The 25,500-nt window shown below is 43.7% G+C and overlaps 1 protein-coding gene across 1 annotated transcript; it reads left to right on the plus strand.

The window, feature by feature from the left end:
* Window positions 1-173: 173 nt before the first annotated feature.
* Window positions 174-24,539, plus strand: c7a (complement component 7a). Its single transcript, XM_017681645.1, has 18 exons — window positions 174-396; window positions 3,668-3,723; window positions 3,840-3,924; window positions 6,516-6,657; window positions 7,249-7,387; window positions 7,918-8,056; window positions 10,642-10,785; window positions 13,018-13,261; window positions 13,540-13,665; window positions 16,875-17,041; window positions 17,594-17,822; window positions 17,958-18,129; window positions 18,990-19,077; window positions 19,235-19,367; window positions 19,480-19,668; window positions 21,932-22,016; window positions 22,832-23,016; window positions 23,999-24,539. Exons 1-18 carry the CDS (start codon window positions 370-372, stop codon window positions 24,181-24,183), a joined length of 2,535 nt encoding a protein of 844 aa, XP_017537134.1. The 5' UTR covers window positions 174-369; the 3' UTR covers window positions 24,184-24,539.
* Window positions 24,540-25,500: the final 961 nt, after the last annotated feature.

The raw sequence follows: 25,500 nt of genomic DNA on the forward strand, positions 1-25,500 counted from the left end.
TTCCGCAATAGATGTTCCCATCTGGTCTGAATGTACCCTGACTCCGCTGATGTCTGGAAGTGATAAAAGCGGAAAGCGTTGAAGGAGCAGATTTATGTTCCTCTCTGTGAGGAATTCTTTGAACTGAAGACCTTCCTCCTCCCACCTCCCTCCTCCCTCCTCCCACTCCGACTGGACTTGACCACAGTAAGAAAACTACAGCCAGTCACAACATCGGCTTTTACAGCGCTGACCACTCAGTCACATCCCTGCAGGACCTGCGACCAAACCCTCACAACCCCCACTGACCAGTTAGGCCAGACTGAACCGGGCAGGGCTCTGCGTTGGCTGGTGGTGTTGGTGCTTGGACTGTGCTGTTGATGTGCAGTGATGTGCTGCGCCTCACTGCGGTGTTCAGTAAGTGAAGAGGTGTAATGGTTTTTAATGTGTTTAATGTCTGCATGTTGGCGCTGAAGCGCAGGAAGAGTCGGGAAAGACATAAATCCAGGCTGCGTTTATGTTTACAGCAGCTTCCGGAAGACTGAGAGTGGAAAAGCTTCTCTTCTGTATTTTAAACTCAGTTCCATATAGAACCATGAGCACTCACAGAACCACCAGCATGGCTTCAACGGTTCTTAATGGAAATGTTCTTCACGTTGACAGAGAGTGTAACGATTCTATATAGCACCAAAAAAAGGGTGACACAACAACAGGAGAACCCTTTATGGTTCTCCACCAATCTGAGCTGGTAATCATGCAAATGGTCCTTTAAGTTTTCATAGTTCTATATAGAACCACTGTCTTTACTAAAGAACCCTTGAAGAACCGTTTTTAGGTATAGTATTTAGTGGTGTGTAGTAATAATAATAATAATAATAATATAAACATGAGCATTATTAAAGGAGAGAAAAGGCTCAAAAACAAATCCGACCTTTTAGTAGAAAATGACCTCAACATGGTCAGAAATCTGACCAAATCTGACCACTGACCTAAGAACAGTGCAGAATCTTCAGCACTTCCTCTTCTTTTTACTTCTCATGACCTTCTTTTGCTTTGAAATGTGCAAAACACTAAACAGACACTGTTTCTTTACAGATTTAAAAGAAAAGATCACAGACTTTCAGTATTTATGCCCTGTTTGTTTATTTACTGCTGCTACTTGTTTGCTGTGAAGTGAACCGTGTGAGTGCGGGTCTAACAGGGTTCTAGTAGATGTGTGAACAGGAGGTTGTGTGGAAACACAGGGCCACTCCTGATCTGTGCTCCACACTTCTGTGGGATTTTAAAGCGGCAGCTCTGCAGTGTTTCCCTCCTCGTCTGAGCCGGTCTGCTTTGTGAGCTTTAGCGCTGGAGCTGCGAGGCTAACGTGGCGAACGCTCATTTTTGCTGCAGGTTTGAGTTTCGGAGGCAGCACTGGGAGAAGCTGTGTTCTTCCAAAGGGAGGACTGGACAGGAAAGTTATTTAGCATTGACCGGAACAAATGAGCCGCCTTTCCACAAATAAATACACATATATAATATCAATCTAACAAAAACAGCTGCAACGGCGCAACGGCGTCCAGGCCAATGGGATGATGCTGGGTGGGATGGTGTAGTGGATAACACTACAGGGCTTTGTGTACTGGTCATGTTTCTAAAGTATTGTGTACCGTACGTTATTATTGAAAACTAAAATTTATTTTTGAGAGTCATGTGGGCAAACTAGATAAAAAAGGAACAAGACACAGATAAAACCAAGGTGTAAGCACTAGAAATAAGTAATAAAATTGGGCCATTAACCCAGATAAAAAGAGCTGAACTGAGCTAATGAGGCTGTAATATCAGAGTGAAGGAACCGTATAAAATAGCACATATTTATGTTACATTAAGCGTCCTTTGAACACTTCAGTGTAAATAGCATCAGCTGTATAAGCTCCATTACTTTTAGCCAAATCCAGTGGTGGACAGTAACTGAGTAACTGAGTAACTGAGTATCTGAGTAACTAAATAACTGAGTAACTGAGTAACTAAATAACCGAGTATCTGAGTAACTAAATAACTGAGTAACTGAGTATCTGAGTAACTAAATAACTGAGTATCTGAGTAACTAAATAACTGAGTAACTGAGTATCTGAGTAACTAAATAACTGAGTAACTGAGTAACTAAATAACTGAGTAACTGAGTATCTGAGTAACTAAATAACTGAGTATCTGAGTAACTAAATAACTGAGTAACTGAGTATCTGAGTAACTAAATAACTGAGTAACTGAGTAACTAAATAACCGAGTATCTGAGTAACTAAATAACTGAGTAACTGAGTATCTGAGTAACTAAATAACTGAGTAACTGAGTAACTAAATAACTGAGTAACTGAGTATCTGAGTAACTAAATAACTGAGTAACTGAGTAACTGAGTAACTAAATAACTGAGTAACTGAGTATCTGAGTAACTAAATAACTGAGTAACTAAATAACTGAGTAACTGAGTATCTGAGTAACTAAATAACTGAGTAACTGAGTAAATGTAATTAGTTCCTGTACTTTAGTATTTTTGGTGTATCTGTACTGAAGTTTCTCCGTTCTGGGCGACTTTTTCCTTTCACTCCACTACATTTCAGAGTCTAATATCCGACTTTTTCCTCCTACATTTTGAGAAATCTGCCGTTCCTTTTGGTTTCTGTGTGTATAAAAACGTAACATGTCAAAACGAAAGAAGCGCAAAGCCAGAGCACCAATCAGGGCCCAGCGGTCACTTTGTTTAGAGCTGGTTTTGACCTGTTGGTCATACCGACCCAGTGCAGCACGCGGTTCAACGTCAGCGCAGCAGCGTAAAACTTTGGGAGAGTCTGTTCAACATAAATGATGAACTAACCTAACTTTGTGTAAATAGAGCTCAATATAGAAATATGTCCACATATGCAGTCGAGACTGACGCGGCTTTTTTCTGAATTTCTACAAACACCATTTCATTTTATAGTAAATGAGTTTGGGCTGGTTTATGTTTATGAACAGACGCCTACAGATCAACATAGTAAAGGAGCTCATCTGTGATCCTGAGTTTAAAGCCAGTTTTTATTCAACTTAAACTTGGAACTAAGTTGTAAATAAATCTGAAACTGAAACTTTGCTTGTGTGTAAAAAGTGATTTCAGAGCCACTCGGTTCTCCCTGATGGAAACTGTTTACCTTCAGTGTTTTGTGCTTCTGATCATTTTAATAGACGTCAGCGTCACTAATTAATGACGTTCTATTAAAAGACTGGTTTACCAAGAGAGACGCTGGAGGACTTTCACCTGAAATGAGTTCATGAAGCCAGTCTGGTTATAAAAATGATAACAGGACATCAGAGCCAGAATTCCTCTTTTAGTACTTTTACTTTATACTTAAGTACATTTGAAGGGAAATACTTTAGTACTTTTACTCAAGTGGAGGTCTAAAGGGAGGAACTTCTACTTTACTGGAGGAATATTTTACCCTGGGGGTCTCTCCTGTAACTCCAGTACATGGTTTGTGTACTTCGTCCACCACTGGCCAAGTTAGCCTCGTAGCTCCAGTGCCAAAGCTGAAGAAGTGAATTTCAGACCCTGGTGGCGTCTCGGCCGACCGAGGGGAGGAATCTGAATTCCTGCTGAGCTGCTGCTTTAAGGTTTGGACAGACTTGTCTGATGAGCTTGTGGTGATTCTGAAGCTGTGGGTGTGTTGTTGTCAGTTCGGGTGCTGCGGCGCGGCGCTGCTCCTGTCCAGCCTGACTGCGGTCATCCTGTGGTAAGTGCTCTTCATCCTGTTATTTATGCAGTTGTATAGACACTCCATAGAAAATGTGTTCATTTCAGAGGCCGCAGTGTGTTTAAGTTATTGCATGCTGTCATGTTTTCCTCCAGGCCTGCGGTCAGTTCTGAGCCAGTGCATTGTGCTTGGGGTCCATGGTCATCATGGTCAGCCTGCGACGCCTGCTCCAAATCACAGGTGGCGCTAAAGAGCTTGAACACCATAAAGATTGCTTTACTCAGGAAAGTTGTTTGCCTTACAGCAAAAGGACAGCTCCATAGACAGATACACTGCACTCTAAATAATGATGGTTCTTCAAGGTTCTTAAGTAAAGCAAATAAACACTCAAAGAACCCATCTGCATGATTAAAGGGTTTGGATCACGAAAGGGTTCTTTAGCTTGATGGGGAATGTACTGTATATCATTTTTATACAGTGCATCCGGAAAGTATTCACAGCGCTTCACTTTTTCCACATTTTGTTTTGTTACAGCCTTATTCCAAATTTAATTATATTAATCTTTTTCCTCAAAATTCTACACAAAATACCCCATTGTGACCATGTGAAAAAAGTTTTCTCGAGAGTTTTGAAAATGTATTAAAATTAAAAAACAAAGAAATCATATTTACATAAGTATTCACAGCCTTTGCCATGAAGCTCAAAATTGAGCTCAGGTGCATCCTGTTTCCACTGATCATCCTTGAGATGTTTCTACAGCTTAAATGGAGTCCACCTGTGGTTGATTGGACATGATTTGGAAAGGCACACACCTGTCTATATAAGGTCCCACAGTTGACTGCATGTCAGAGCGCAAACACCAAGCATGAAGTCAAAGGAATTGTCTGTAGACCTCCGAGACAAAATTGTCTCGAGGCACAAATCTGGGGAAGGATACAGAAAAATTACTGCTGCGTTGAAGGTCCCAATGAGCACAGTGGCCTCCATCATTCGTAAATGGAAGAAGTTCGGAACCACCAGGACTCTTCCTAGAGCTGGCCGGCCGTCTAAATTGAGCGATCGGGGGAGAAGGGCCTTGGTCAGGGAGGTGACCAAGAACCCAATGATCACTCTGTCAGAGCTCCAGCGTTCCTCCGTGGAGAGAGGAGAACCTTGCAGAAGGACAACCATCTCTGCAGCAATCCACCAATCAGGCCTGTATGGCAGAGTGGCCAGGCGAAAGCCACTCCTTAGTAAAAGGCACAAGGCAGCCCGTCTGGAATTTGCAAAAAGGCACCTGAAGGACTCTCAGACCATGAGAAACAAAATTCTCTGGTCTGATGAGACAAAGATTGAACTCTTTGGTGTGAATGCCAGGCGTCATGTTTGGAGGAAACCAGGCACTGCTCATCACGAGGCCAATACCATCCCTACAGTCAAGCATGGTGGTGGCAGCATCATGCTATGGGGATGTTTCTCAGCAGCAGGAACTGGCAGACTAGTCAGGATAGAGGGAAAGATGAATGCCGCAATGTACAGAGACATCCTGGATAAAAACCTGCTCCAGAGCGCTCTTGACCTCAGACTGGGGCGACGGTTCATTTTTCAGCAGGACAACGATCCGAAGCACACAGCCAAGATCTCAAAGCAGTGGCTTCAGGACCACTCTGTGAATGTCCTGGAGTGGCCCAGCCAGAGCCCAGACTTGAATCCGATTGAACATCTCTGGAGAGATCTGAAAATGGCTGTGCACAGACGTCTCCCATCCAACCTGATGGAGCTTCAGAGGTACTGCAAAGAAGAATGGGCAAAACTGCCTAAAGATAGGTGTGCCAAGCTTGTGGCATCATATTCAAAAAGACTTGAGGCTGTAGTTGCTGCCAAAGGTGGTTCTACAAAGTATTAAGCAAAGGCTGTGAATACTTATGTAAATATGATTTCTTTGTTTTTTAATTTTAATAAATTTTCAAAACTCTCGAGAAAACGTTTTTCACATGGTCACAATGGGGTATTTTGTGTAGAATTTAGAGGAAAAAGATTAATTTAATTCAATTTGGAATAAGGCTGTAACAAAACAAAATGTGGAAAAAGTGAAGCGCTGTGAATACTTTCCGGATGCACTGTATACATTGTGACAATACCAGAAACTTTCATGATGCAAAGAACCCTTCATTAGTGCAATGGGTTCTGAACGTGTTCATGGTTCTATAAAGAGTCACGTTCTTTACTAAAGAATGCTTGAAGAACCATTGTTTTTAAATATGTGCTATGTATAGACGTCAATGTCAGCTCACGTCTCACTGGGTTCACTGGGTTTGCTACGCTTACCTGGTGTTCTCCAGGTAACCAGGGCAGAGCTGACTGATAAGCATGTGACGTCAGATAAGCGTGTGACCTCAGATAAACGTGTGACGTCAGATAAGCGTGTGACGTCAGATAAGCGTGTGAGGTCAGATAAGCGTGTGATGTCAGATAAGCGTGTGATGTCAGATAAACGTGTGAGGTCAGATAAGCGTGTGACGTCAGATAAGCGTGTGACGTCAGATAAGCGTGTGACGTCAGATAAGCGTGTGAGGTCAGATAAGCGTGTGACCTCAGATAAACGTGTGACGTCAGATAAGCGTGTGACGTCAGATAAGCGTGTGAGGTCAGATAAGCGTGTGAGGTCAGATAAGCGTGTGACGTCAGATAAGCGTGTGACGTCAGATAAGCGTGTGAGGTCAGATAAGCGTGTGACGTCAGATAAGCGTGTGAGGTCAGATAAGCGTGTGGCTACAGTGTTTTAACTGCTGTCGTTATAATGTCAGGGATATTATGAGAGTAATTCATTTCTTTTCTCCGTTTGTGTTCAGACGCAGATCCGCTCAGTCTCAGTGTATCCCCAGTTTGGGGGGCTGCCGTGTTCGGGTGACTCCCTTCGCACACAGAGCTGCGAGACCACTCAAGGCTGCCCCCTGGAGGAGGGCTGTGGGGAGCGCTTCCGCTGCCAGTCTGGTAAACAGCGTGATGTTAATTATGTTCTAGTCCAGCGACACGAGGGGAAGGTGGTGATTCAGCTGGACTGGCTTTAAAATGATGGAATTAATTATAATCGATAGGAATCTGGATGTAATCCTAGTCCTGCATGGGTGGATATTGAATGGTGGTTGTCCAGCCTCTTTGTCCTGATTGAACATTGAATGTTGGTGGTCCTGCCTCTTTGTCCTGATTGAACATTGAATGTTGGTGGTCCTGCCTCTTTGTCCTGATTGAATGGATATTGAATGTTGGTGGTCCTGCCTCTTTGTCCTGATTGAATGGATATTGAATGTTGGTGGTCCTGCCTCTTTGTCCTGATTGAGTGGGTATTGAATGTTGGTGGTCCTGCCTCTTTGTCCTGATTGAATGGATATTGAATGTTGGTGGTCCTGCCTCTTTGTCCTGATTGAGTGGATATTGAATGTTGGTGGTCCTGCCTCTTTGTCCTGATTGAATGGATATTGAATGTTGGTGGTCCTGCCTCTTTGTCCTTATTGAGTGGATATTGGATGTTGGTGGTCCTGCCTCTTTGTCCTGAAGTGTGTGTGTGTGTGTGTGTGTGTCCAGGTGAATGTATCAGTCAGTTTCTGGTGTGTAATGGAGATGTGGACTGTGAGGACAACTCAGATGAGCAGCGATGTGAGAACAGAGAACAGATCTGTAACCTACAGAAACCCCCACCACAGATAGAGCTCACCGGCTTTGGGTAAATGACCATCTGTCTGGCTGTCCATCTATCTATTCATTCATTTTTCATTCTCTCCTTTTTCTTTACTTTTCCAAAGTTTAATACTGATAATGATCATATTAAAGCATAGTCTCTCTCTCTCTCTCTCTCTCTCTCTCTCTCTCTCTCTCTCTCTCTCTCTCTCTCTCTCTCTGTCTCTCTCTCTCTCTCTCTCTCTCTCTGTCTCTCTCTCTCTCTCTCTCTCTCTCTCTCTCTGTCTCTCTCTCTCTCTCTCTCTCTCTCTCTGTCTCTCTCTCTCTCTCTCTGTCTCTCTCTCTGTCTCTCTCTCTCTCTCTCTCTGTCTCTCTCTCTCTCTCTCTCTCTCTCTGTCTCTCTCTCTCTCTCTCTCTCTCTCTCTCTCTCTGTCTCTCTCTCTCTCTCTCTCTCTCTCTCTGTCTCTCTCTCTGTCTCTCTCTCTCTCTCTGTCTCTCTCTCTCTCTCTCTCTCTCTCTCTCTCTCTCTCTCTCTCTCTCTCTCTCTCTCTCTCTCTCTCTCTCTCTCTCTCTCAGGTATGATGCAGTGCGGGGGGAGTTTAGAGGGTCAGTTATAAACACTAAAAGTTTTGGTGGTCAGTGCAGGAAAGTGTTCAGTGGTGATCATAAGGACATCTACAGACTCCCAAACAGCGTCCTCAGATACAGCTTCCAGGTACAGTAAACATAAACATAACCGAAAACACATTTCAGCAGCACTGAAACTCTCAACACGTCTCCAGTGAAGTCAGTAACTGGTTCAGCACTGAAACTCTCAACACGTCTCCAGTGAAGTCAGTAACTGGTTCAGCCCTGAAACTCTCAACACGTCTCCAGTGAAGTCAGTAACTGGTTCAGCACTGAAACTCTCAACACGTCTCCAGTGAAGTCAGTAACTGGTTCAGCACTGAAACTCTCAACACGTCTACAGTGAAGTCAGTAACTGGCTCAGCACTGAAACTCTCAACACGTCTCCAGTGAAGTCAGTAACTGGTTCAGCACTGAAACTCTCAACACGTCTCCAGTGAAGTCAGTAACTGGTTCAGCCCTGAAACTCTCAACACGTCTCCAGTGAAGTCAGTAACTGGTTCAGCACTGAAACTCTCAACACGTCTCCAGTGAAGTCAGTAACTGGTTCAGCACTGAAACTCTCAACACGTCTCCAGTGAAGTCAGTAACTGGTTCAGCACTGAAACTCTCAACACGTCTCCAGTGAAGTCAGTAACTGGTTCAGCACTGAAACTCTCAACACGTCTCCAGTGAAGTCAGTAACTGGTTCAGCACTGAAACTCTCAACACGTCTCCAGTGAAGTCAGTAACTGGTTCAGCCCTGAAACTCTCAACACGTCTCCAGTGAAGTCAGTAACTGGTTCAGCCCTGAAACTCTCAACACGTCTCCAGTGAAGTCAGTAACTGGTTCAGCACTGAAACTCTCAACACGTCTCCAGTGAAGTCAGTAACTGGTTCAGCACTGAAACTCTCAACACGTCTCCAGTGAAGTCAGTAACTGGTTCAGCACTGAAACTCTCAACACGTCTACAGTGAAGTCAGTAACTGGTTCAGCACTGAAACTCTCAACACGTCTACAGTGAAGTCAGTAACTGGTTCAGCCCTGAAACTCTCAACACGTCTCCAGTGAAGTCAGTAACTGGTTCAGCACTAAAACTCTCAACACGTCTCCAGTGAAGTCAGTAACTGGTTCAGCACTGAAACTCTCAACACGTCTCCAGTGAAGTCAGTAACTGGTTAAATGTGTTTAATCTGATTACTGCAGAAAATCAGGGGCTGGTTTCCTGTTTTTCCTAAGACAAGCACTAAGACATTGGTGAGAATATTGTTCCTTGTTCTCTAACAGTTCCAAAGAAATTCCTTCCAAATCCCACTCATGCAGTTCTGATGAAGACTCTGACTCTCCAGTGTTCTCTTATGTGGGGTTTGTTCTCAGGTAAGAACAGAATCTACACACAGTCAAGAGCTCAAAGACGAGAACCGTTCTGCGCATTAATAACATGTCATGAATCTGATGCCGACTTTTCCTTAGAAACTTTCTCAAGAACACAGTTAAGAACAAACCTAGGACAGTATTGGAGATAGAAGCCAAAAATTCTTACATGTAATTCAGAATATTTTGATTATTTCACTTTGGCAGTTTGAATTTATATAGAAATTTCCATTATTTAGTTTAATCCACTCAGAGAAGCAAAGTGGAGGAAAAGATCAAACCAGCCTTTAAAATATTTAGCAAACAAGATCTACAGCAGATGGAAAAAACAGCTGACAGGAAAAGTCCTCCTTAGAAAATCTGATAACTGTGGAGTGACAAAGGAAAGAGGAGTCGAGGAGGAGGAGCAGCAGAGGCAGCAATGAGACTGATCAGTGTAGATGATCAACTCATCAATACAGCAAGCAAAGTTTATTCATGTAGAGCGTTTTACAGCAGGTGTTGTCACAAAGCAGCTTTACAGAAAAATCCAGGTCTGAGCCTCCATGAGCGTCGCCAACGGCAACAGTGGCAATAAAAACTCCCTGAGAGCAAAAGGAAGAAACACTGACAGGAACCAAGACTCAGAAGAGGAACCCGTCCTCCTCTGGACCACGACGGACAGCAAACAGCCTGAGTAGAAAATATTAGGAAACAAAACGGGAAAAATGGGGAGAGCAACAGCTCATTAGAGTTTATGCAGCAGCAGCAGGAGGGTCAGTTCATGAGGTCAATGATGGTCAAGCCGGTCCAGAGGGCTGGCGAGCAGTGGCACCTGATCAGGCAGAAGAAGACCAGTATCAGACGCTCAGGATGGTCAGGATGGTTATTAGTTCTAGGTACCAGTAGTGAGCAGCACCTTGTGATCTAAGTAGGCGTGATGGTTCATAGTGGGAGAAAAAGGTCACTCAGGTACTGAGGGGCGAGTCCGTTTAGAGCTTTATAGGTCAGTAATAGGATTTTATAATCAGTGTGAAGTTTAACTGGTAACCAGTGCAGGGCTGATGAAACTGGGCTGAAACTGCCTCAGATGAAGGAGAGTCTGTCATAAGATTAAGAACATATTAAAGAACAGAATGTTTTCAGGAAGATCACTTACTCTAGAATTACTCTTACTAAAAGAGTTCAGAAACAAATAAGAGAATTTTTAAGAAGTTTTTGAAAAATAACAATTTTTCGTATTTTTTTTCTTCAGAATAAAGTTAAGAAAAAACACATGAGAAGACCCTTCAGTGAATCTATATTGTAATCTATAATCTATATTTTCTGTATTCTGCAAGGTTACGGCTAAAAACGACTTTTCCAGTGAGTTCTACTCCAGCTCCTGGCACTACATGAAGAACATTGATAACCGTGAGAACACAGAAGGAACCACTGCAGGGCACAATTACTTCACATCTAGTGAAGACCTGAAAAAAATACAGGTATGACATCACGATTTACAGACAGACTGTCATTTCTACAGGGCAAGTTATTAATGAGAGGAATATGAACACAGTCCGTTCTACAGTTTCTCATTAGGCTGAATGAATAACCGACTCTAAATGTAGGTATTGTGATATAAACCGAGTCTGTTCTACAGTTTCTCATTAGGCTGAATGAATAACCGGCTCTAAATGTAGGTATTGTGATATAAACCGAGTCCGTTCTACAGTTTCTCATTAGGCTGAATGAATAACCGACTCTAAATGTAGGTATTGTGATATAAACCGAGTCTGTTCTACAGTTTCTCATTAGGCTGAATGAATAACCGGCTCTAAATGTAGGTATTGTGATATAAACCGAGTCCGTTCTACAGTTTCTCATTAGACTGAATGAATAACCGACTCTAAATGTAGGTATTGTGATATAAACCGAGTCCGTTCTACAGTTTCTCATTAGGCTGAATGAATAACCGACTCTAAATGTAGGTATTGTGATATAAACCGAGTCTGTTCTACAGTTTCTCATTAGGCTGAATGAATAACCGGCTCTAAATGTAGGTATTGTGATATAAACCGAGTCTGTTCTACAGTTTCTCATTAGACTGAATGAATAACCGGCTCTAAATGTAGGTATTGTGATATAAACCGAGTCTGTTCTACAGTTTCTCATTAGACTGAATGAATAACCGGCTCTAAATGTAGGTATTGTGATATAAACCGAGTCTGTTCTACAGTTTCTCATTTGGCTGAATGAATAACCGTCTCTAAATGTAGGTATTGTGATATAAACCGAGTCCGTTCTACAGTTTCTCATTAGGCTGAATGAATAACCGGCTCTAAATGTAGGTATTGTGATATAAACCGAGTCCGTTCTACAGTTTCTCATTAGACTGAATGAATAACCGACTCTAAATGTAGGTATTGTGATATAAACCGAGTCCGTTCTACAGTTTCTCATTAGGCTGAATGAATAACCGACTCTAAATGTAGGTATTGTGATATAAACCGAGTCTGTTCTACAGTTTCTCATTTGGCTGAATGAATAACCGTCTCTAAATGTAGGTATTGTGATATAAACCGAGTCTGTTCTACAGTTTCTCATTAGGCTGAATGAATAACCGGCTCTAAATGTAGGTATTGTGATATAAACCGAGTCCGTTCTACAGTTTCTCATTAGGCTGAATGAATAACCGGCTCTAAATGTAGGTATTGTGATATAAACCGAGTCCGTTCTACAGTTTCTCATTAGGCTGAATGAATAACCGACTCTAAATGTAGGTATTGTGATATAAACCGAGTCCGTTCTACAGTTTCTCATTTGGCTGAATGAATAACCGGCTCTAAATGTAGGTATTGTGATATAAACCGAGTCCGTTCTACAGTTTCTCATTAGGCTGAATGAATAACCGACTCTAAATGTAGGTATTGTGATATAAACCGAGTCTGTTCTACAGTTTCTCATTTGGCTGAATGAATAACCGTCTCTAAATGTAGGTATTGTGATATAAACCGAGTCCGTTCTACAGTTTCTCGTTAGACTGAATGAATAACCGACTCTAAATGTAGGTATTGTGATATAAACCGAGTCCGTTCTACAGTTTCTCATTAGGCTGAATGAATAACCGTCTCTAAATGTAGGTATTGTGATATAAACCGAGTCCGTTCTACAGTTTCTCATTAGACTGAATGAATAACCGACTCTAAATGTAGGTATTGTGATATAAACTGAGTCTGTTCTACAGTTTCTCATTAGACTGAATGAATAACCGACTCTAAATGTAGGTATTGTGATATAAACCGAGTCTGTTCTACAGTTTCTCATTAGACTGAATGAATAACCGACTCTAAATGTAGGTACTGTGATATAAACCGAGTCTGTTCTACAGTTTCTCATTAGACTGAATGAATAACCGACTCTAAATGTAGGTATTGTGATATAAACCGAGTCCGTTCTACAGTTTCTCATTAGACTGAATGAATAACCGGCTCTAAATGTAGGTATTGTGATATAAACCGAGTCTGTTCTACAGTTTCTCATTAGACTGAATGAATAACCGACTCTAAATGTAGGTATTGTGATATAAACCGAGTCTGTTCTACAGTTTCTCATTAGGCTGAATGAATAACCGACTCTAAATGTAGGTATTGTGATATAAACTGAATCTCTATGTGGGTTTTTAACGTTTATTGTGTTTTTTTGTTGTGCTGTTGTTTGTAATATTCTCTCTGCAGTCTCGGCACCTGGTGGTCATCAGCAGTGATGTAGAAGTGGCTCAGTTTCAGAATCAGCCACCCCAGAACCTCCCACTGTCTGAGGATTTCTGGAAGGTTCTTTCCAAACTGCCGGTGGTGTACAATTACGCTGCATACCGCAGGGTTCTGGAGAGATTTGGGACACACTTCCTGTCAGAGGGAACGCTGGGTGGGCAGTTCAGAACCCTGCTGCACCTCAGCCAGGACTTCAGTCAGAAGAGCCGTAAGGAGCTTCAGCATTTAAAGGGGAATTCCACTAATATTTAATTCTTATTTAATTCTTTTTTATTTAATATTTAAATAAATTAAAATATTTAATTCTTCCTTAATCCAGTGTGTGAGGTGTAATCAGGGAGATTCAGGGTGGTTTGGTGTGAAATGGTTCAGATGTCAGTGGTGGTGATGGGAACCAGGGGTCGCCATGACTACAACACAGATATAGACATTATATTTTATTTTCTCTCTCTCTCTCTCTCTCTCCCTCTCTCTGTGTCCCTACAGAATTCGAGAGGCATGATTTTAGAGAGTGTGTCACAGAGACCCACACTTTCCTGTTCTTCTTCAGCTCGACGACTGTAAGATGCAGAGAGTTTTATAACTTCTTAAGGAGAGAAGAGGACAACTACAGTAAGAGTTTTACATCACTGACATTCCACAAGTGGCAGATCAGTCTTTTAAAACATGTACCAAAAGAGTTTACCTGTCACTGATTTTACCATCTCAGAAAATTTCCTCAGAATAACATCACAAGAGTTTTCTTAGAGCTGTGTTGCTTCTCAGCATCTCAGAAAATCTTACTGATGGTCACTGGTGTTACACATAAGAAAGAAAACACCAGAGACAGTAACACCAGACACAGGAAACACCAGAGACGGTAACACCCATGACAGTAACACCAGAGACAGTAAAATTAAAGACAGTAAGACCAGGGACAGTAACACCTGGGATGTTAACACCAGGGACAGTAACACTGATCATGGTAACACCAGAGATAGTAACACCAGAGACGGTAAGACCAGTGACAGTACATCAGAGACGGCAACACCTGAGATGGTAACACAAGATATGATAAGAACAGTGACAATAACACCAGAGAAAGTAACACCAAGGACAGTAACACCAGAGATTGTAACACCTGAGACAGTAACATGAGAGACAGTAACATCGGGGACAGTAACACTAGAGATGGTAAAATCTGGGATGGTAACACCAGAGATGGTCACACCAGACACAGTAACACCAGATACAGTAATACCAGGGACAGTAACACTAGAGATGGTAACACGAGAGACAGTAACACCAGAGACGGTAAGACCAGTGACAGTACATCAGAGACGGCAACACCTGAGATGGTAACACAAGATATGATAACAACAGTGACGGTAACACCAGTGACAGTAACACCAGAGAAAGTAACACCAAGGACAGTAACACTAGAGGCAGTAACACCAGGGACAGTAACACCAGAGATGGTAACACCAAGGACAGTAACACCAGAGACAGTAACACCAGGGACGATAACACCAGGGACAGTAACACCAGTGACAGTAACACCAGAGATGGTAACGTGAGAGACACTAACACCAGAGATGGTAACGTGAGAGATGCTAACACCAGAGATGGTAACACCAGAGACATTTTAATCAAAATGCCAACAAAATTGGTGCTACAGAGCATCAAACCACATGTTGTCAGTCATGGAACGTCTAAAATATGCAATTTAATCCATTTGTGTTCTATTTTTTCCCACTTACCTCAGAATAATGTCAGTCACTCCAGTGATTTCAGCTAAAAGCTTCATATGAAATCATGAGCTAAATTACACATGACTGTGAGGACAAGCTCTTCTGCATTGCTTAGTATTCGATATGATTGATTTAAAAACCAATGTTGCTAAATCGAAGCTCAAGAAGGTGAAATTGTTAAAGTAACATTGTTTTATTTAAAATGTAAATAAATTGTAAGCCTAACATGAAGTGGAATATATCTGTAAATGCTAGGGGCACAACAACTGGACATTTCCATAGAACAACTCAAAATGAACTGTGTTTAATATTATTATGAGTTCTTAATCCTGCAGACAGTGACTCTGTGAGACCCCCAGACCCCTGAGTGTCAGACCTTAGTCTGTTAAAAGTCTTTTAGTCTTCTAGTGTACAGTTAGCCTTACCAGACTCGACTCAGACTTAATCACTAGTGACTCAACTCAGGATCACACTTCAGATAAAAAGACTCAGCCCTCGATTCAGACTCACGCCTCAAAGACTTGAGACTCAAATCTGACTCACACTTCAGAGAATCAATACTCATTCAGAGACCTGAGACTCATACCTCAGAGACTTGACTCAGACCCACACATCAGAGACTCAGCCCTTGACTCAGACCCACACCTCAGAGACTCAGCCATTGACTCAGACTGGCACCAGAGACTTGACTCAGACCCATACCTCAGAGACAGCCCTCGACTCAGACCCACACCTCAGAGACTCAGCCCTCGACTCAGACTGGCACCTCAGAGAATTGACTCAGACCAACACCTCAGAAACTCAGCCCTCGACTCAGACTGGCACCTCAGAGACTTGACTCAGACTCACACCTCAGAGACTCAGCCCTCGACTCAGACTGGCACCTCAGAGACTTGACTCAGACCCACACCTCAGAGATTCAGCCTTCGACTCAGACTCACACCCCAGAGACTTGACTCAGACCCACACCTCAGAGGCTGAGACCTCGACTCAGACTCACACCCCAGAGACTCAGCCATCGACTCAGACTCACACCTCAGAGACTTGACTCAGACCCACACTTCAGAGACACAGCCCTAGACTCAGACTCATATCTCAGAGACTCGACTCACACCTCAGAGGCTCAGCCCTCAACTTAGACCCACACCTCAGAGGCTCATCCCTCGACTCAGACTCACACCTCAGAGACTTGACTCAGACCCACACCTCAGAGACTCAGCCCTCAACTCAGACTCATATCTCTGAGACTCAGCCCTCAACTCAGAATCATATCTCAGAGACTTGACTCACACCTCAGAGGCTCATCCCTCAACTCAGACCCAAACCTCAGAGACTCAACCCTCAACTGAGACCCATACCTCTGAGACTTGACTCAGACCCACACCTCAGAAGCTCAGCCCTAGACTCAGACTCACACCTCAGAGGCTCAGCCCTCGACTCAGGCTCACACCTCAGAGGCTCAGCCCTCGACTCAGACTCACACCTCAGAGACTTGACTCAGACCCACACCTCAGAGACTCAGCCCTCGACTCAGCCTCACACCTCAGAGACTCAACCCTCGAATCAGACTCACACCTCAGAGGCTCAGCCCTCGACTCAGGCTCACACCTCAGAGGCTCAGCCCTCGACTCAGACTCACACCTCAGAGACTCAGCCCTTGATTCAGACTCGCACCTCAGAGACTTGACTCAGACCCACACCTCAGAGGCTCAGTCCTTGACTCAGACTCACACCTCAGAGGCTCAGCCCTTGATTCAGACTCGCACCTCAGAGGCTCAGCCCTCCACTCAGACCGACACCTCAGAGGCTCAGCCCTCCACTCAGACCCACACCTCAGAGACTTGACTCAGACCCAAACCTCAGAGACTCAACCCTCGAATCAGACTCACACCTCAGAGATTCAGCCCTCGACTCAGATTCATATCTCAGAGACTCAAGACTCGACTCACTGTGGGAGTTGGAATCTAAGCTTCCAGTACTTGATAACTACATTAGCCTCAGGTCCAGTCCTAAAACAGCAAACAGAAGCAAGCAGAAACATTTGAACTATCACTTTAATGAACACATCATGCGTACCTCTCTCTCAATCAGAGCGAGAGCAAAATAAAAACATTGTTAAGGCAACAGCGATTGGAGGACACACTGCTTACATCTCAGCGCTCACGGCTCTGGACCCGAGCACAGCAGTGGAGAACTGGAAGCGTTTCTCTCAGTGGGCGGGATCAGTGAAGGACCTGCCGACAGTCATCAGCCAGAAGGTTCAACCTTCTGATCTTCTGAATCTGAATTCAACTCTCTGATTCTGATTCTCTGACTCTGTTTTTCAGACTCTGATTTTAATTCTATGATTAAGCCTCTGAATCTCTGACTCTAATTATTTGATTGTTTTTTCTGTTTCTGATTCTAATTTCAAATGCTGATTCTGATTCTCCTTGACTGATTCTCTGACTCTGATCCTGATTCTCTTTTTGATCCTCTGATTCTAATACTGATTCTTTGCTTCTGAATCTCTGAGTGATTCTCTGATTTTGATTTTTCTGACCCTGAATCTCTGACTCTGATTCTCTCTGTTTCTCTAACCCTGATTCACTGATTCTCTGACTCTCTGATTCTTTGATTTAAATTCTCTGATTGTCTGACTTTGAGTCTTTGACTCTCATTCTCTAACCATGATTTTGATTCTCTGACTCTCTGGCTATGATTCTCTGACTCCAAACCTGATTCTCTTATTCTGACTCTCAGACTCTCTGATTCTCTGACTCTGATTCTTTGATTCTGATTCTCTGTGACTCTGGTTCTCTGTGAGTCAGATCCGGCCACTGTATGAGCTGGTGAAGGAGGTTCCATGTGCTGGGGTGAAGAAGCTCCACCTGAGGAGAGCTCTGCAGTCATACCTGAGCGAGAGGAGCTCCTGCCACTGCCAACCCTGCCGCAACAACGGCCTGAGTGTGCTGAAGGATGGTGTGTGTGAGTGTGTGTGTAAGGCGGGTACAAGAGGTTCTGCTTGTGACATCGGAGCTCCGGTGGAGGAACAGCCAGGTAAAGAACTCGGATCCATGATCACCTGAGATCTGTGAAACATTAATGGCCATCACACCATCATGTTTCTGCCTTCACTCTTTATATGTATGTGTGTGTGTTTGTTTATGTGTGTGTGTGTGTGTGTGTGTGTAGGAGTGATCGATGGAGGTTGGAGCTGTTGGTCAGCGTGGGGTGTCTGTTCTGCTGGCCGTCAGAGCCGCAGTCGCTCCTGCAGCCGCCCGCTGCCGCAAAACGGCAAAAACTGCATCGGAAACTCTGTGGAAACGATCAACTGTGACGAAGAGGAGGAGCTGCAGTATCTGCGGTGAGGAAGATCACGTTAACACATGACACTGAGACAAGTTTACAGTTCAAACTTCCAGATTAAATGTCCAGCTAGAAGTGAATAGCCAAGGTTCAATTTCATGTCCATATTAAATGTCCAGGCTGAAACAAGCATCCAGATTAACGTCCAGGCTGAAACAAGCGTCCAGATTAACGTCCAGGCTGAAACAAGCGTCCAGATTAACGTCCAGGCTGAAACAAGCATCCAGATTAACGTCCAGGCTGAAACAAGCGTCCAGATTAATGTCCAGGCTGAAACAAGCATCCAGATCAACGTCCAGGCTGAAACAAGCATCCAGATCAACGTCCAGGCTGAAACAAGCATCCAGATTAACGTTCAGGCTGAAACAAGCATCCAAATTAACGTCCAGGCTGAAACAAGCATCCAGATTAACATTCAGGCTGAAACAAGCGTCCAGATTAACGTCCAGGCTGAAACAAGCATCCAGATTAACGTCCAGGCTGAAACAAGCATCCAGATTAACGTCCAGGCTGAAACAAGCGTCCAGATTAACGTCCAGGCTGAAACAAGCATCCAGATTAACATCCAGGCTGAAACAAGCGTCCAGACTAACGTCCAGGCTGAAACAAGCATCCAGATTAATGTCCAGGCTGAAACAAGCGTCCAGATTAACGTCCAGGCTGAAACAACCAGATTAAACATCCGGGCTGAAATTAAGGTCAATTTGAAACATCTAGTCTGAAATGTGCATCCAGATTAAACATACAGATTAAACATCCAGACTAAAACGAGAACTAACCTCTGGATTATACGGTGCGGATTAAACTGCCATCTGTTGGCACTAAACATGATTAAGTTCTAACTGGGTTTGTTTTCAGTACAATGGAGCCGCACTGCTTTGATCAAACACTGGAACCCGGTAAGAGGTGCAGACACCCACCACCTCTGCGCAACGGCTTCACCCAGGTGAGGCACCTGTATTTACTAACAACTTCTGTGCAAGATAAAGTGTAATACTGAGATAAAAGACCTTATCAATTAAACATCATCTATAACAGTTATAACACTCTCATAATGAGGTATTACTGATGTAGATGTTCTTCAAGGTGTTCGTATCCCTCAGGACCCTAAAGACGTGTACTTGGTGGGCAATAAAGTGGAGTACTCGTGTATTGATGGCTATCAGCTGATCGGAGATCCATTTGCTGAGTGTGTGGAGGAGCAGACGTGGAGGAGATCTCCGCAGCAGTGCAGGAGTGAGTGTCTGAGATTTAATCTGAGCTCCGCATTCGTAGTCAGACACGGTGCTGTCAACACTGTTGCTTTACATATTCATACATACGTCTATTTCCCTTTTTTCCTATTTAGGATCCGTGTGTGAACCCCCTCTCCTCCCTGCAGACGTTTCTGGAAGTCCGTGGAACCTCAGCTACAGAATCGGAGAAACGATTGAGCTGAGCTGTCCTGCAGGGAAAGAGAGAGACGGACCATCTCAAATCCGCTGCAACTCCGGCCTGGCCTGGTCACCTCAGCCTGAAAACACGAAATGCCGCGCAGGTAAGACCCAAGACCCAAGACCCTAATAACACATTTAACGCCTTAATAACACAGTAAACACCTTTATAACACAGTTAACACCTTAATAACACAATTAACACCATAATAACACAGTTAACACCTTAACATAGATAACACCTTAATAACACAGGTAACACCTTAATAACACAGTAAACACCTTACTAACACAATTAATACCTTAATGACACAGGTAACACCTTAATAACACAGTAAACACCTTACTAACACAATTAATACCTTAATGACACAGGTAACACCTTAATAACACAGATAACGCTTAATAACACAGTAAACACCTTAATAACACAGATAACGCTAAATAACACAGTAAACACCTTAATAACACAGATAACGCTAAATAACACAGTAAACACCTTAATAACACATAACGCTTAATAACACAGTAAACACAATAACACAAGTTATACCTTAATGACACAGGTAACACCTTAAAAACACAGATAACGCTTAATAACATAGGTAACACCTTAATAACACAGATAATGCTTAATAACATAGGTAACACCTTAATAACACAGATAATGCTTAATAACACAGTAAACATGTTAATAACACAGATTACATTTAATAACACAGATAACACTGTAGCAAAGGTAACACCTCAATAACACAGGTAACACCTTAATTTCATAGGTAACACGCTAATAACACAAGTAACATGCTAATAACACAGGTAACATCTTAATAACACAGTTAACACCTTAATAACATAGATAACACCTTAATAACAAGGTACCAGCTTAATAACACAGGTAATAATGTACAGGTAACACCCCAATAAAGCTCACAGCTAACACCATTATAAAGCATATAATACTGTTATAAAGCACAAAGGTAACACTCTTTGAACACATATAGTGCAGCACTTCAGACTGATCTGATCACTGTACCTGTGTAACCCTGTGTGAACCCTAAATAACTGTGTAACCCTATGTGAACCCTAAGTAACTGTGTAACCTTGTGTGAACCCTATGTAACTGTGTAACCCTGTGTGAACCCTAAGTAACTGTGTAACCCTGTGTGAACCCTAAGTAACTGTGTAATCCTGTGTGAACCCTAAGTAACTGTGTAATCCTGTGTGAACCCTATGTAACTGCTATGTAACTGTGTAACCCTGTGTGAACCCTATGTAACTGTGTAACCCTGTGTGAACCCTGCGTAACTGCGTAACCCTGTGTGAACCCTAAATAATTGTGTAACCCTGTGTGAACCCTGCGTAACTGTGTAACCCTGTGTGAACCCTGCGTAACTGCGTAACCCTGTGTGAACCATAAATAATTGTGTAACCCTGTGTGAACCCTGCGTAACTGTGTAACCCTGTGTGAACCCTGCGTAACTGCATAACCCTGTGTGAACCCTGCGTAACTGCGTAACCCTGTGTGAACCCTGCGTAACTGTGTAACCCTGTGTGAACCCTGCGTAACTGCGTAACCCTGTGTGAACCCTAAATAATTGTGTAACCCTGTGTGAACCCTATGTAACTGTGTAACCCTGTGTGAACCCTGCGTAACTGCGTAACCCTGTGTGAACCCTAAATAATTGTGTAACCCTGTGTGAACCCTAAATAATTGTGTAACCCTGTGTGAACCCTGCGTAACTGTGTAACCCTGTGTGAACCCTGCGTAACTGCGTAACCCTGTGTGAACCCTAAATAATTGTGTAACCCTGTGTGAACCCTGCGTAACTGTGTAACCCTGTGTGAACCCTGCGTAACTGCATAACCCTGTGTGAACCCTAAGTAATTGCGTAACCCTGTGTGAACCCTAAGTAATTGCGTAAGCCTGTGTGAACCCTATGTAACTGTGTAACCCTGTGTGAACCCTGCGTAACTGCGTAACCCTGTGTGAACCCTGCGTAACTGCATAACCCTGTGTGAACCCTAAGTAATTGTGTAACCCTGTGTGAACCCTAATTTCGTAACCCTGTGTGAACCCTAAGTAACTGTGTAACCCTGTGTGAACCCTATGTAACTGTGTAACCCTGTGTGAACCCTATGTAACTGTAACAATGTAATACTAACTTTGTCTAATGGTGTAACTCAGTAACGTAACGCTGTGTAATTGTAACACTGTTACTATGTAAGCCTGTAACTTTGCGTAACACTATGTACACGTAACGTGTAATTTTGTGTAACTGAACCATAGTGCTGTGTGACAGTGTAACTATGTGTGTAACTCTGTAATGTTTTGTAACACTTCTCTGTCATTTTTCTGTCCACCAGTGGTGACGACTCCATCTCTCGAATGCCAGCCGTGGGAAAAACTGGCCAAAGATAAATGTGTCTGTAAAGTTCCCCACGAGTGCGAGTATGCTAACACACACACACACACACACACACACACACACACACACACACAAATCCAATCAAATGTTTTGGTTAGTGTGCTAATGTTCTAATAATAAACATGACACTGGTCACCTTGTTATTAATGTTTGAAACACACAGGAGCCCAGTGTGGTGGGATCAGCAGGTATAACCTGGTCAGCAGATTCAGATCGTGGGATGATTTGAGCTGCAGAGCTCTGAATAAGTCAGTGGTTCAGATTGTTAGAGATGCCCTCCAGGATCGCATTAAGCAGCCGTTGTGTGATGTAACCAAAGCCTTGACTAAGACTTCAGTGGAGTGTCCTGTTAAAACAGGGTGCAGTCTGGAAATATTTCACAGGGGGAAAAAGGCTATCTGGATTGTTTATATGATGGAAAGGAGAGGTTCTGCCCAAACCAACACAGAGGCTCTTAACCTGTGTGAGTATTTTGGCTCCAGCAATGGGGAGTGAAGAAATATCAGTTTTAAAGTGTAGATTTAGAGCCCATGAGGATCAGCTCAGTCTCACTGCAGCTGAGTGTAAGTCGTCTGTATATGTGTATGACTGAAACGCAGTGAGGGTACTGAAGGGCAGAGTAGAGGCTAGAACTGTGGACACATAGACCTGTTTACCATCAGTATAACAGTGAAAAGCTATACCAAGAGGGAAGAGCCCCAAGACTGAGCCCTGGGGAACAAAATTACAACTATGGAGGTTTCTGACTTGTATACTAAAGAAAATAGAGATCTGCACATGAGGACTGCTGTATTTTATTGTATATTATGTCTGATTGATCTTCACTCTGACTGGTCAGGCCGTCTCTGGAAGTGTGCGCCACCATCTCGGAGCTCCAGCGGACCAGAAGGCTGAGTGTCTGTAAGGTTCGGGCCATGCAGTGTATGGGTCACCAGCTTATCTTAGCTGAACGCAGCGCCTGCCAGTGGCCAGAGCCGTCCACTGCAGCCTGCCCACAGTGCTCTCTGTGGACCCTCTGTGATGGTGAGCCCCTCAGAGTGACCAATACCTCACAATACCACATAGCAGAGACACAGTGAGGGTAAATGTAGCTCACTGTAATCAGCCCTTATCAGAAAGGCATGAAGAGTTCTGCGTGAAACTCGTCAAATCTCGGAATTTCACTTAGAAAATCATCAGAACATCAATTATTTACATTTTACACGCACACACACACGCGCGCACACACACACACACACGCACACACATACACACTAACACACATGCACACACACTAACACGCAGACACACACGCAAACACACACTAACACGCACGCACACACACACACACACTAACACACACATACACACACTAACATGCGCACACACACATACACACACATACACACGCACACTAACATGCACACACAAACACATACACACTAACACGCACACACACACACACACACATACACACCCTAACACGCACACATACACACACACACTAACACGCACACACACCCATACACACATACACACCCTAACACGCACACACACACACATACACACACACACTAACACGCACACACACACATACACACACTAACATGCGCGCACACACACACACACACTAACATGCACGCGCACACACATACACACACACACACGCACACACACTCACACATACACACACAGGCACACACACATACAGGGACACAGGCACACACACATACATACACACACACAATGTAAGATGTCAATATTTTGCATACGTAAAGCAAAAAAGCAGCAAGAAGAACTTTCCTTAAAGTTTAAAGTTTAAAGACGCTTTTGTTTTAAATGTTTTGTTTCAGTTTCAAAGACTTGAAAATAAGACAGAAGTGAAAAGAAGGGAGGGTGACAATGAGTGTGTGTGTTCAGAGTCAGACACTGTAAACAGTGTAAATGTCCCTCTACACACAGTGTATTAGAGTAACACACTCTCATAGTAAACACACTCTGTGGTGCGCTTGTTCTTCGGCTGCAGGTCAGTCGCAGGTGTGTCGCTGCCGGACGCTGGAGGAGTGCACGCCGCCCGGCCGCTGGATCCAGGTGTGCGCGTTACTGAGTGGAGAGTCCACACCGTCCACCGTGTCTGAATGCGAGGTGGGGGTCCGACAGTGCAGGGGAGAGACCCCCAACATCCTCAGCATGCAGCCCTGTGTCGTCTAAAGGCACTAAAAGCAATAATCAAAAAACCTCGGCTATTAGCATTAGCATGCCTAAAGCCTCTCACTCTTGGCTCAGATGTGTCAGTGAATGTGGTTTCCCTCTTCGGCCGCTTCTCAGTGCAATGTGCTGTTTCACCTTAAATAATGCAGCATGTAACTGCTTCACCACTTAAGGTGGAACTGAGAATTCCGAAGAGAAGCGGCTGAATAGAGAAGCCACATTCCACTTCATGGCTCAAACCTGCCTCTATAAACAGAAAGTGTGGCTTTCAGCTTCCTAGATTCGTCTTTTCTCACGCGCTCCATGAAACGTACCTTGTTTTTGACTCTTTATTCTGAATAAATGAAAAGTCTCCAGCTGGTTGTGTGCTGTTTTGGAAGAGAACTGCTGCCAGTCTGCTCCAGTCTGACACAGCGAAGGTAAACAAACTGTTTACACACGGCCAGTGTCCAAACACACCCTCCCAATCTGGCCAACTGCTCGACAACTAATTACACTGGCCCTCGTGTCCAGCCCCCGTCCAGACTTTTTATAGCGTCTGTTGCTGCGTGGGATGAGCGGAGGGTCAGAATTTCGGATACGAGTCTATTAAAGCAATGATGCAGCAAAGCAAGCATCAGTCCTCATCCTAAACCAGCAGGGGGCGCTTCAGGGTCACCCACAGTTGTCATATCAAAATGACCCAAATGACGTCATACACTGGCATGTTTACAGTGAGAATACTTTGGAGAGGACTTTGAAAACATAGGGCCCTAGGAACATTGGGCACCTGGAACATAGGACTTTGGGAATACAGGGCCCTAGGAACATTGGGCACATGGAACATAGGACTTTGGGAGCATAGGGCCCTAGGAACATTGGGCTCCTGGAACATAGGACTTTGGGAACATAGGGCCCTAGGAACATTGGGCACCTGGAACATAGGACTTTGGGAGTATAGGGCCCTAGGAACATTGAGCTCCTAGAACATAGGACTTTGATGATTTGAGGCCCTTGGAATATGGGGCTCCTGAGAATATAGGTCTCTTGGAAGATAGGGCTATTTAAAAATCCCAAGGAGAACATACATGATCCTTGGAACATACAGTCCTTGAAAAAACGGTCCTGGGAACATACAGTTGTTTCCAAATTGACAAAAAGGGAAAACAGGACCATGGAAACATGACATTGGGAGTACAGGACACTTGAAATATACAACTCCTGAAACAAATAAGCCTGGGAATACAGGGCTCCTTGAAACAGGACCTTGGGTACCTAGGGCCTTTGGAACACTGGGCTCTTGGAACATAGGAGCTTGACAATGTAGGGCCCTTGGAT

This window comes from Pygocentrus nattereri, chromosome 29 (genome assembly GCF_015220715.1).
Source record: "Pygocentrus nattereri isolate fPygNat1 chromosome 29, fPygNat1.pri, whole genome shotgun sequence".
In the NCBI taxonomy this organism is placed as follows: Eukaryota; Metazoa; Chordata; class Actinopteri; order Characiformes; family Serrasalmidae; genus Pygocentrus; species Pygocentrus nattereri.